Source organism: Rhopilema esculentum, chromosome 11, assembly GCF_057945365.1.
Source record: "Rhopilema esculentum isolate cy_ngs chromosome 11, ASM5794536v1, whole genome shotgun sequence".
NCBI classification, from domain to species: domain Eukaryota; kingdom Metazoa; phylum Cnidaria; class Scyphozoa; order Rhizostomeae; family Rhizostomatidae; genus Rhopilema; species Rhopilema esculentum.
Genome location: NC_142825.1, coordinates 4,113,081 through 4,126,466, shown reverse-complemented (window position 1 = coordinate 4,126,466; position 13,386 = coordinate 4,113,081). Strand labels below are relative to the sequence as shown.

General features: G+C 36.8%; 1 protein-coding gene across 1 annotated transcript; it reads left to right on the top strand.

The window, feature by feature from the left end:
• The first annotated feature begins 785 nt into the window (after positions 1-785).
• LOC135693162 (deoxyhypusine synthase) lies at positions 786-11,359 on the top strand. The gene is made up of 7 exons (XM_065211551.2): positions 786-1,352; positions 5,468-5,842; positions 7,163-7,249; positions 7,856-7,961; positions 8,479-8,582; positions 9,004-9,129; positions 11,009-11,359. Exons 1-7 carry the CDS (start codon positions 996-998, stop codon positions 11,120-11,122), a joined length of 1,269 nt encoding a protein of 422 aa, XP_065067623.2. The 5' UTR covers positions 786-995; the 3' UTR covers positions 11,123-11,359.
• Positions 11,360-13,386: the final 2,027 nt, after the last annotated feature.

The window sequence follows — 13,386 nt, the reverse complement described above, 5'->3', positions numbered from 1 at the left end:
CACATCATTAACAAGCCGTCAAAGCATAAGTAGTCTTAATATGTTTACATAGCAAGACATTAGAACGTTTCTATGCTCTAGAAGCAGGAATGGCTGCACTCCCTTTGGTATGTTTTTCATGAACCGCGGAGCATATTAAAGAGTGAGGGGGCTAAAACGTTTTTTTGGGGTGGGGCGCTAAGCATGCTCATAATCAAGAACAAGGCGATTTTGTATGGTTTTAAGAACAGCCCCCTTCCGCCGTGCCAGTATTTTTATCATTTCAGATTGAACCATTGTGTCAAGAGTCCTGATCTGGATTTGAAAAAGGTTTACTGTTCCATAAAATGTTTCTACTCTGAAAAATACCACTACATCTTTCTGAAAGCGGTCTCCTTTTAAATAAAAAGAAACTAGTGCATCTGAAAAAGAGCAGCAAGGAAATTTCTTTGGAACCCTATCGTGACACCCATAAAGCGGTGTCCCGAGACAGTTCGTCTAATTTGAATCTTCTATTGAACATTTGCAGTACATAATGACTTGGCAAGGTTTCTGATGACCCAAACAGCCAGCCACAAGTTGTAGCCGAAGGTTGTTTGGTCATTTAAGTTCCTAGGCATGCCTTAGGTTCTGAGTCCTGGGTTGTGAGTCCTTGGTCTCCTCTTCCATCACTTGAAAAATGGCACTCCTCTCTTGACACACATCTCCTGGGTCCTTGTTTTCCGGTATGCCAAATGAAACCACAGATGCTGGTGTAAAGTGTTTGCATTTGGTAACGATAGACCATGGATCAATAGAAACAATGGTTCCTTTGACAATGTTTTCCACATGCATAAGCGGCAACAAAAGGGTGGCTTTTATAAATTGGGCGGATACCCTGAAAAAAGTCAGACTGGTTAGATGCAGAATAAATGCCAGTCAAAATCTAATGATATTGAATTAAATGTAACACAACGATTCCTATATAGCGAAGAAACAGTCACGAGAGTTTTAATGCGAGTCAGCTTTGTTTGAATATGAAGTTGTTTCAAAAGTTCAAAAATATCACTGGTGTTGGGAAAAGGGTATGGTTTCAGGCGAAAGACCCTTGCAGACATAATGTTGCCATAATTTTTATTAAGGGTCAAACTAACACATACAGGATGACCCACACAACAAGAAAGGCTCTGCAACTACCAGAAAAGATTTCGAAAGCTTTAGAAGCCATGCTCGTGGAGGGTCATGCAACCGGCAAGTTTTTCGAAAACAAAGAGATTGTGAAAGGCTATGACTTTGACAAAGGACTTGATTACCGTGAGATTTTCAAGTCCTTCATGAACAATGGATTTCAGTCGACACTATTTGCTAAAGCTGTTAATGAAGTCAATGCAATGGTAAGTTATCCGAAAATCGTGTTTTTTTCTCAACCTAGAACTAGAACTGAATAAAAACATTGAATTATATAGGCCTGACGATTCTGACGATTCGCATGGAAACCGCTGTACAAAGTGTCATCAATAACTTTTAGTTTAAAGGAGATATTATGTTTATTTTTGTTTTAACAACATATTTAAAGATTGTTTAAGAGGAATTTAGCATTTGGAAACTGAACAGCTTCGCATTGAAACAAACTGAGTCATGGTAAAAAGGAAGCGTATACCCAAATTGCAAAAATTGCTGAGTCATTATGATAGCTTCGCTAATCTGATTGGCTGTCAAGCAAACTGCACAAACGATGGTGCAAGTGCTCTTTGTTCCGCCGTTTCTAAAAAGGTTATTTTTTCTCTCTCTTTGCTCTTGCCCTCTACAAAAGATTTCAAAACTTCTTCCCCCATTTGTACCTTTCAATTGCCACAAAGGCTTTTCAAATGCCTTTCGCTTGCGACAACGAATGTCTGATCACATGAAAACACACTTATCACATGGAAACAGACAAACCCCCACGGAGAACAAGTATTTCCCATGACTCAATGCCTTTAAAACAAGTCGCAGAGAAAGAAATATTATCCGCACTATATGTTTATAGAAGTATCCTTTCTTTGAGTCATGCGACTAATGCGATTCAGTTACACCTTGTGTTACTTATGAATAGTTCAAGAATTATATAACGCTCAAAGCAAAAAATTAAGAGTGCTGATGCACGGCACAAAGCTAGGTATTCTTATAAAAAAGTCACCATAGAGGCCCTATAAGGGGGGATGACGTTAATTCAAATTTCATGATGATATCTTGCAATTTTCTCACTTATTTGTATTTTTTTGTATTTTTGTATTTGTTTCTACTTAGCATCCGAAGGTAGTTTTTAGGACACTGATAAGCTTATGCTTATCGAGCAGTATCCTGGTCCTTCCTCTCGATGTGACCACACCTTGTGATTCCTATGCCTGGACTTACAGAGAGCTGGCGACTCTCCTCACTCTGGGTGAACGTTTGGTCATGCCGGAGACTCGAACCACGGACCCTTGGGTCTGTAGTCAGCGCCTCTAACAACTGAGCCATCCTCGCACCTAATTATGAATATGGAACAATAAGAAATAATGAATCTGATACAAAGATATTTACGATATACAAAGGAAAGAAAATATCTAACGATGACAATTCTAGCCTTAACAAAAGGAGAACTCACCCTGAGAACAATATATTGTACATCTATTGAGAAACTGCCAAAATGGAGAAACTTGGCCATCAAACCATGGATCTAAATTGCCTTTTTGTTTACGAAGAATGAGTACACTGGGTTGTCAAAAAAGCCAAATTGCAACTCTAGCCACTTTTGATATTCTGAGCATGCATTAGCCTCTTTCTCGAGCAGGGTTGCCTTGATTTGAAATCTAGCATAATTTTTGCAAATCTAGCACAATCTTATGACGAATTTGGCGTAATTCCAAAATTGAGATCTGGTGCGTGGTTTCTGCATTACAAGCAAGATGGGGGTAAAGATCATGCTTTTAAACTGGGCGAAAAGAGAATAAGAAGAAACAAGCACAATTTGTACATCGGTGAGAGAAGAGTTTATTTGCCATCTGTAACGAGGTTTTCGTTTGTAGTATCAAAGCTTTTTGAAGAACAGATTTGATGGCAAGGAATTTGATGGGCTGAATGCAGATAAAAACTTTCCATAAGTAAACAAAACTTAAGAAAGCTCACCCAGCTTTTGTCCCGGACATCGCAGCAATCCCTAATTCTGTCGATGCAGAGAAGCCGATTCCCACCTACAACAAGATAGAAGCAGGTGGGGAAAGCAGCATAGCTCCAGAAAACTTATCAAATAGATAAATATTGCAATTAATATGCTTCATCTCGCAAGTTTCGAGTTCCGAGAAAAGCTGCAAAGACATGGGTCCAAAAAACCAAAAAATACCAAAGTCTGGGAAACAAGGCTGATTTAAGGGAGTTTTTGAAGGTGTAAGGAAAAAAATAACTTTGACAGAGATCCGAACAAACCATGTAAAAGAGTTTCTTTTCGATAACTTTTTGCTCACATATTAAGACATCGCTATATGTAGCTAATTTTCTTATTAACCCAATCCATATAATGTAAAGAATCAGCTTTTGCTACTTATACTTCATTCATTTAAGAATTTGCCCAATTAGGACATGCTATTTACAATATGATGGCAGTTTTTAATATTTGCCACCCCCATGATGCCAATCCCAACAAAGTACCACGCCCAATTTTTATAAAAAATGTGGATCTGTAAAAATTTCTTATTTTAGACCCGGGTCTTTACTAACAGATCTTACGAAATTTTCTGTTTCCAAATGCTAAATTCCTTTGAAACAATCTTTGAATATGTTGTTAAAACAAAAATAAACTTAATATCTCTTTTAAACTAAAAGTTATTGATGATACTTTGTACAGCGGTTTCCATGCGAATCGTCAGAGCGAATCGTCAGAATCGTGAGGCCTATATAATTCAATAATAAAAACCTCTCGGAATGAAAATAATTTACTAGATAGCTCCTCGCATCAAAAAGCTATTTACCTACAGTAGTCTGACAAAATCAAGCATGATTGTTTCGAAGCTTAGAGTATTTCAATCAAGAAGGGGGTTTTATTTCTGGCAGCCATTTGCCCCAAATAGAATTATGCATGTTTCTGGCAGTCGTTTGCCCCAAATAGAATTATGCGCTCTCCTAGGTCTACATTTTATTTGCTGCTTCTCTGCCAACTTATCGAGCTTAGGGCTGGATATTGATACTCTGATTTGTCGCAAAATTTAAAGCTATTTGCAAATGTATGTGCAAAGAGAATTTTACAAATTTAGTACCTCTGCAACGAGTGGAGTAAAGGAGTTACTGCTGCATTCTAGTGCCTAATTTAAGGGACTTTCACAAGACCACTAATACCACTATACCACTATATTGTGATTAACTCAAAGGAGGCTACAAGGCCTTATATTGGAATGAGGCAGACTCATGGCAGATAAAGAATAGTTTGTAAATATTAAATAGCCCGTGGCTTTTTCACAGAATAATATTGAATTACACTGTCTTAATGTTCTTCCAGTGTTTTTATAAAATGTCTGACTTTCTTAATTTTCTTCCAGTGTTTTCATAAAATTACTGCCTTGCTCATCAGAACGATTCGAAAAACCTTGTTTTAATTTCAAGGAAATCCTCCCACTAATTCTTGATTTCAAGACCGCGTTTACTATGACAGGAAACAACAGGAAACAACAAGAAACGAATACAAACGAGAAGAAACGATAAGGAAACAACATGAAACGATTTGTGACTTTGCAGAAACGACTAGATATCCAAAACGAGGCAAGCTTATCCATCCACGTGGGCATTCGTTGCAGCGGCCTAAGTGTGCGGTCATGTCGTTCTCTACCGCAATAGCTGTTGTCTTAGATGAGGTTACGGAAACCAAGTGATAATGCTTACTTATGTTTCTACAACGCTAATTTTAGCAACAGAAACTAAAAGAACAAACTCCAATATACTAGAGGAACAAGCTGTATAGGTTGACAATCTACTTCTTGAACAATGTTTTGTTTGGGAGCCTAACCCTGAAGCCTCTATAAAGTTTCGGTAAGTTCCTAAAGCAGTTGAATTCAGGGGAAAAGGCTTCATTATTAGCAGAGGATTAAAATTGCTTTCTTTCGACCTTCCCAGTAGTTTTTCCATGTTAATCCCAATGCCAGTGAGATTTGCTCTTACAATGCTGGCACTTCATATCAGGCTCTCCATATGTCAATTCCTCTTACAAAATTACCATATCAACATCTACTATCATAGCTATCAATGCAGGATTTCCACTAAATAAATAAGACTGTGCCGCAGTTTAAATTTTTCCAAGTCGTTTCCTAGTTGTTTCTTACTTGTTTCCTAGTTTTTCTACTTGTTTCTTCTTGTTTCTAGTCGTTTCTACTCATTTCCCGTTATAGTAACCACGATTTCAAGACCACAATTTGGATTTTCAAAACAATTATTAGTGTCCAAGACCACACTAAATTAGGCACTGCTGCATTCTATGTCTTTAGATTTTTTAGTTCTCTTTTAGATAGCAAAAAGGAAACTACCCTTGACAGATGTAAGCCCAAACAAAGATGAAGAAGTAGAACCAAGAAAAAACTTAACAATATTTCTTGGATACACTTCAAATATGACATCATGTGGAGTTCGAGATGTTATACGATTCCTTGCAAAACATCATCTGGTTGACTGCCTTGTAACAACTGGGGGTGGAATAGAAGAAGATTTTGTTAAATGTCATGGTCCTACATTTGTTGATGAATTTAATTACAATGGAAGTGAAGCCAGAAAGGCTGGATTGAATCGTATTGGAAATCTAATTGCACCAAATGATGGGTATCGTAAATTTGATGATTGGTTTATGACTGTGCTTGATAGAATGCTGGCAGAACAGACTGAGAATGTGAGAAGTTTTTATTATTTTCTTGACCATGCTATATGATGATAAGGCTGTAATATTTTTCTTAACTGCGTTGTACACTTAAAAATTTATGTTCTAGATACTTGCCCATTAAGACCATATTTGATGATGGGAGTTGAGGAGATGTTATACCCATTACTAATTTTTCACTAGTTTGCTTATAAGGAAAATGGTTTGCTGGTAAGAAGAGGAGAATTGTATTAATCTATGTATCAATCAGCAAATTTTGCTTATCATGAACCCTCTTGCACCTGTACCCCCTTGTCTCCTAATATTATGTTGTGTTTTGCTTATGTAGTACTCTAAATAGATGCTATATCCTCTGCACCCAGGTAGAATTCAAGCCCTCATTTGGCAGTCTTTGTAATATGAAAATAGGCTGCATGCACTTTGCCAGTGCGATGGCGTGCAATACTAACTACTTTTTTAACACTCGTTTCTCATTCCTGTTGAATAATGATTGCTCTCTCTACTGAAAAATTTGAGCCAGAGATTGCAATCATTATCTGTGCCAGAATGCTTGTCTGCCCTGTAACAAAGGATATTTTGCCACAGCTCCCATTGCTTCTATTCCCGGGAATCAGTCCTTTCCCCAACCAATAAATGTCGCTAGCTCAACTTTGTTTCCTTTCACCATGATCACCTAAGAACAGGATATTCAAGTGAACAGTAAAGACATCTCTTGGATCAAAACTTTAAATTGCTGAGTTTTGAAAGTTTATAAAGCACCAGGTGTTGATTGCAGATTGCTCCCCCTTGACACCCCCTTGGTTAAATAACTGTTGTGTTAAGTGATCTTGTCATAACTACTTTGTGATTCTGTGTTAAATCCCATATGGAAATACTTTAACAACACCTTGGAAAACGACAGAACTGCCTTTGAATTTGGTGACTTTGATTTACTGCTGCTTTTGAAATTTTCGAAACATGAGCAATTTTTAAGAAGTTTTATGGCAAATAATATGTTTTGCACATGGGATGATTTGCACGCCTTTTGGTCATGTTTGAAGGTGTGCACATGCCCTTGCATGCCTAATATTAATAAGACTGATTTGGCTTTGCTATGTAAACTTATTCCCTTTCTTTTTAACACCCCTCTATCAATCAATTCAGTGGCTTTTATTGTAAAATAAATGATACAATTCTTAACAGATTTTACATAAACATTTCATTTATTTTCTGATCTACCCTGAACTAGTTTTCTTGCATATAGGTCTACATTGTCTGTAAATATTTTTGGTAGCATAAGCTCTGTCATATTTTAGCTTTACAGAGCATTTATACTTCTCTGCCATTTTGCAGAATGTGAATTGGACACCATCAAAGATGATAAGACTCATGGGAGAAATGATAGACAATGAAGAATCTATTTATTACTGGGCATTTAAGGTTCAGTTTTTGCTATTCATTGACCTGATATGGAACTGCTGTTTACATTTCATGATTGTCAGCAGCTAATAGTGCCTGGAGCATTCCAGCAATGGATCAGACAAAAATTTTTCATGCTTGAGAGCTGTTGTTAGTGTACCTCCTAAATTCAGTATGTTTATGCATAGGCATAGATACATTTCCTTAAAGTTGAAACCAGTCACCTTAAAACTGCATGCATCAAGGCTCCTATTCATGGTCCATACCAGTTGTGTATTGCTACTTGAGTTCCAATATGTTTAGGCCAAGCCTAAAAATAAAGAACTAGTTTTTTTGATGCCCAACCATTTAAAGTAAAATCAATGAACATTTTTCATTTACGTATATGTGGACCTATTTTCCTATGATTTCACACAAAGAAAAAAATTTTCCTTTTCTGACAATGAGGCGTCATACTTTTTTTACTCAAAAGATGCTATATTTTTACTTTTCTGTGCTATCGTCAAATGAACTTATTTACATGTCACTTATAACACTCAAGACATTTTTCAACTCTTTATAAACACCAAATGATTTCTAATTGCAATTTTATACTGAAAATTTATCACATGATGTTTTTTTCTACAGAACAATATCCCAGTACTTTGTCCAGCAATAACTGATGGAGAAATTGGCGATATCATTTATTCATATTCCTATAAAAATCCAGGTCTTAGAATTGACATTGCAGAAGGTATATATATTATTTTAGCAATTTTTACATTCTTAACAAAATTATCTCTTCTAAAAAATTATTTCTCTTCAGAAAAAAATTTGTGATTGTTGAGACCAAAAACAGTTTGAAAATTCCTTTTGCTTTTTTTTGTATTGGACAGCTGATAACAAAAGCCTAAAGCCACTGCTAAATTTTAATACTTTGATTGTTATTAAGCACCGTAACCATATTGAAATTTAAATTGCTGATTGAATTATTTGGTAAGTTTTGCTAAATGTTTCTGATTTTCAGACACCCTTCGTTTACACAGATGTGCAATACATTTTATTTTTCAATCAAATGAAATTTCAAGGAGAGCAATTTAATTTTTAGAGCAATTCAGGAGTGCAATCTGTAGCTCCCCTCCAGCATTTGAGGAGGGCCTAGAGGGGTCTCCTTGAATGACCAGGCCTGTTTTCATCTAGATGTCTTGTTTGTATGTCTCTTTGTAACTTTCATTTGTTGAGACCAAGGTAACATAACAATGCTTTTTCAGATACTAGAAAGATTAATGACTTGTCTGTATATTCAAAGAACACTGGAATGCTTATACTTGGCGGTGGACTTCCAAAACATCATATTTGCAATGCTAATTTGATGGTATGCTAATTGTTCCCATATTCTACACTTATATTCCTGCATGATTTCATTTAAATGAATAGCTCTACAAAAAATGTCTACCTTTATAATGGGGTATTTATTTAAGAGTGGTGTAAATCCAGATACATACATATAACCTTCTTTGATAACATTTTGATCTGCTTTTTTTAAATTAACAGCATGTACATATACATTTATTTGAAGATTGATTCTCCAGTGTTGTAGATTTACAAGAAGGAAATTTCTGGCTTCAGTCATAAAACACCATTAAAACGGTTTTGTCATCAAAAAATGCCTTTTTAAAAATTTTGGTTCAACAGTTTTTTTCAGTCTCAAGCAGTCACATTCTTGTATGAATTTACAGCCCATCACTTGGGCCTAAGAGACATTAGGGGCTAATTTCTGTTTATGTTTCTGGCAGAGGAGCGGTGCTGATCATTCTGTTTTCATAAACACTGGTATGGCATTTGATGGAAGCGATGCAGGTGCAAGCCCCAATGAAGCAGTCTCTTGGGGCAAGATCAAAGCCACGGCAAAGCCTGTTAAGGTATGTGATTTCTTGATTCTTTTGCGTCAATTTAAACATCATGTCTTCTTTGTAAGAACTAGATTTTCTGAAGAGGTTAAACTGCCTTTGAATATCTTTGAACAACTTTGAATGACGCAAAATAGATTTTCTGTTGTTTTGGCTCAAATGTTTACTCCTACAATTGCAAAACTAAGCACAAATTTTGACTCCTACAATGCCAAAACCAAGCACAAATTTTGACTCCTACAATGCCAAAACCAAGCACAAATTTTGACTCCTACAATGCCAAAACTAAGCACAAATTTTGACTCCTACAATGCCAAAACCAAGCACAAATTTTGACTCCTACAATGCCAAAACTAAGCACAAATTTTGACTCCTACAATGCCAAAACTAAGCACAAATCTTGACTCCTACAATGCCAAAACTAGGCACAATCTTGAGTCCTACAATGCCTGTCATAATCTTCGTAAACCATCGTCAGTTTTCAAGAGCAATTTCAGCCAACCCAACCCCCCCCCCCCTCCTTTGAACAGTGTTGGTTTACTGTAAAACGACGTAGGGGATTTGGAAGTACATTTTTCCTGTGACTTTAATGATGTTTGTCTAAACTATCAATATTGTCTTGGGGGGAAGTGGCTGTGGAAGTAGAAGTATTCCGGAAAAGAATTGAAAGATATTAAAACACATCGCATATTGTTGGGTGTTCGCAGTACTTTAGGCAGACATTGTAGGCCCAACCTGTAGATCTTCTGTATTTTTAGAATCCGTTCTGTTCATTTGACGTTTTTGGTGTCAGCCTGCTTCTAAGTTGAAACATACTTTATAAGAATAAATCTTATAAGCGTATTAATTCTCGAAGTTGGACTTATTCGATAACTGATATCAAGGCTGGAATTTCATTACCATTTTGACTTTTTATCTACATCAGACAAGCGTGACTTTTATGTATAAAGTTTGTTTCAAGCATGATTTTATTTCCTTGATGGTTTTGTGGTGAGAAAAAACAGTAGCAAGGACTTATGAATTCTTCGTATGACTGATCTGAGAATAATTTAAGGCACAGAATTACACAAGTTTTTAAGCTGTCAAGGCTTTGTAAAAATTTGAGTATTTGTATAGTCTGTTTGTCTGTAGCAAATTAAATGTGCTGCTGTCTGCCATGCCATCAGCCAACTGTTCAGAGTTAACAATTGACTTTACAGCGCGTTTATCATCAAGAAAACATTGAGATTTAACCTTACGTTGCCGATTGGATAGGTAACAATAGGTCCATTGTCTATTCCAACCAATGGGAATTTTAAATGGCCAGCGAAATGCGTCGGGACGTTGTGGGTTTAAGATTCAGTCTACGTATTTGTCTTTTGAATGCTAATTTCCAATCTCTGTATTTTAAACTTACTCATCATTTACATAATTCATATATTTGAAAAATATTTTATCAAAAGTGATATATCAAATACCGTAAATCCTCGAATTAGCCCCCTGGGGGCTTAATTATTTTTTATATTTTTGGATGGGGGCTTATTCGAAGGGGGGCTTATACGAGGGGGACGGGCTAATAAAATTATTGTAGACATTAAGAAGACATTATTAAAATATCTCGTTTATTTTACTAGGAATTTCTTTATGTGCATTTAATTCATTCTTACCAAAAGTATGAATTTGTTGTGGTAATTCAATAAAACGCCATAGGCAACCTCAGATGGCAAAAATCATCAAATGGATGGGTCAATTCGAGAATTTACAGTAGCAGTGGGGGCTTATTCGAGGGGGGGGGGGCTTATTGATAATTTGTTGTTCTAGGGTGGGGCTTATTCGAGGGGGGCTTTTTTGAGGGAGGGGCCAATTTCGAGGATTTACGGTATATGCTATAGAATTTTATGTGTCATTGCAGGTTGTTGGCGAAGCCTCAATTCTTTTCCCTCTGCTTGTTGCTGAGACTTTTGCCAGGGACTTTTATGGCGAGAATGACGAGGTATCCAATGGTTCTGCAGCACCGACCAAATGATATTATGAAACAAACTTAGGGATTGAACAAACTTAGGGAATCGCTTATCCGTTTTTAATCAAATGTAAAGAACAAAAACTTAGTTGTGAATGGGAAATGAAAGTACATACTATACAATTGCTGAATGTGGCATGAGGTAAAAACGATGCTTAATCTTTTCTTACATATTTTAATGAAGCAAATATCTATTATGTTTTGTGATATCTGGTAAGCTTTTCAAACATTGAAATAAATGTACTGGATTTGCGCTTTCCTAATTCGAGTCTACGTGCACTTTTTGTAACATAAGAAGATTCTATGGAATACATCCTTCTAGTTAAAGAGCAGGCGCGCAACTACAGGGGGGGGGGGGGTCCTGGGGGTCGAGACCACTGCCCTTTTTCTCAAAGAAAGAAGAGTGCCCTTCTTTTGAAAAAATTGCTTGAATATTTTTTTGATCGCACAAAAGAGAATCGTCATAAATGACACATCCCGGCGATGTAATGGACCTCTCAGAAATACAGATATATGATTTGTCAGACTTTCACGAAGTAATAGAGTCTATGTTCAAGCTTCTACTTTACAGCGTGTTTTGTGATGCGCTACGCACTAGTTTTGAAGAAGAATTTTTCTGGGACTCAAAAACCAAAATAAAGGCACAAGACTTTGAATGGGATAGGCCCCTACGACCACTGGTAAAAAAGTCAGAAGAAAGAAACCAAAACATCTTTCAGTCTGTTTCAATGGCCCATATAATTGAAAGATTCGTAGAGGACCTTTGCATGAAACAAGCGAATGTAGAGAAATACTCGCGGACTGGTATTAGCAAGCAGTGAAGATACCACAATAAGTTAATGTTCAGCTGTTTCATTCCTCAGCTGAAGTTGATGTTCAGCTGTATTGCAGCTCAGCTGAAGTCAAGACTTGCAGGCAGAAACCAGCTGAACTCAAGGCTCATGGACCTGTTAAACCTCCTCCCATCTGTAATGCGAAGCATATAATTCAATGTTCTTAAGGCCGTTCATATTTTAAAGAGCAAATTGTTTTCGGATATGGAGAATAAAGGACTGATTTTTAAAAATGCCGCCGAGAGGGGGCAAGGGGGAAAATTGCCCTAGGGCCTCAAGGTCTAAGGGACCTCATAAAGCAATTAATTCCGCTTTAACATAGAACTAAATAAAAGTAAAAAAATTACACTTAAAAAGTAATCATTTTGAACAAATGAATTAACTCAAGCTATTCATAAGGGTGTTGTTACAAAATTTTGTTGCTCGCTTCTTTTATCCCCCCCCTCGGGTCTTCAGAGGTCTTTTATCCCCCCCCCCGCCCCCCCCCCCCGCCCCCCCCCCCTCGGGTCTCCAAAACCTCTCGGCGGCCCTGGATGTTAGACAGAAAGTAGAAGTCCGCTGAGATTTGAGAAAATAGACGAAGGAATAAAATACAGACTCATACATCACAATTTTTCTGTATTGGTCAGTTTTCTTTGCCTGGCATACAATATTTACAGGTATACTAACTGCTCATATTTTTGTTGTACCTAAACAAATGCCCCGATGGACCTTCGGCGTACACGAAATGCACCCTGGCATCTCTTCTGTTGAACGTGAACGTGAATAAAGTTTCCTTAGTGCCCTTTTTTGTCTTGGACCCCTGCCCTCTGAAATTCCTGGTTGCGTGCATGAAGAGTATTGCAATGTGAGATTTAAATCCTCCAGAGCTGATTTTAGGAATGGTTGTGTGATGGGGAATATTAAGGAATGGTATGAGTATGGTGTCTCTAAGAAACAGCTTTTCGACTAGCACTGAGTTGATTTTACATTAGGAAACTATATTACACAGAACTTTTGAAGGCAGAGAGATCGCACAGTGAGATTTTATGGGTGATGGCCTATCCTCAAATTTTCATCACATTTATCATCCTTAGTAAACTGCAAGAATTGCATGAGTAAACTGGTGATGAGAATAATTAACCGTTCAAATGAATCATAGAAAACAGTTTCGTTGTTTTAATTAAGATAACTCTTTTGTGTTGTAAAAAACAGTGAAGTTATGGGATTTGATAACTGCCTGTCGATATACGTTGAGTAAATTTCTATCTTGATTGACTAGGCAGTTTTACATTTCTTTTAAGTTTCACAGACGGCCCTCTATCTTAGACCAATTGAAATTAGCTAGAATTAAAACAGACAATTTATTTATCTCTGATAATATTATATAAGTGTACTAATAGTATTTTTCATTGAATTTTGTTTGTTTCTTATCTTTTGCGGTAAGGATGGCTTTCC

Bases quoted from the DNA above. Each gene is read 5' to 3' on its own strand.
- LOC135693162 (XM_065211551.2), top strand. From the start codon at position 996: ATGAAGTTGTTTCAAAAGTTCAAAAATATCACTGGTGTTGGGAAAAGG. The intron at 7,250-7,855 runs GTTCAGTTTTTG...TTTTTTCTACAG, and splicing joins TTTATTACTGGGCATTTAAG to AACAATATCCCAGTACTTTG. The intron at 9,130-11,008 runs GTATGTGATTTC...GTGTCATTGCAG, and splicing joins CCACGGCAAAGCCTGTTAAG to GTTGTTGGCGAAGCCTCAAT.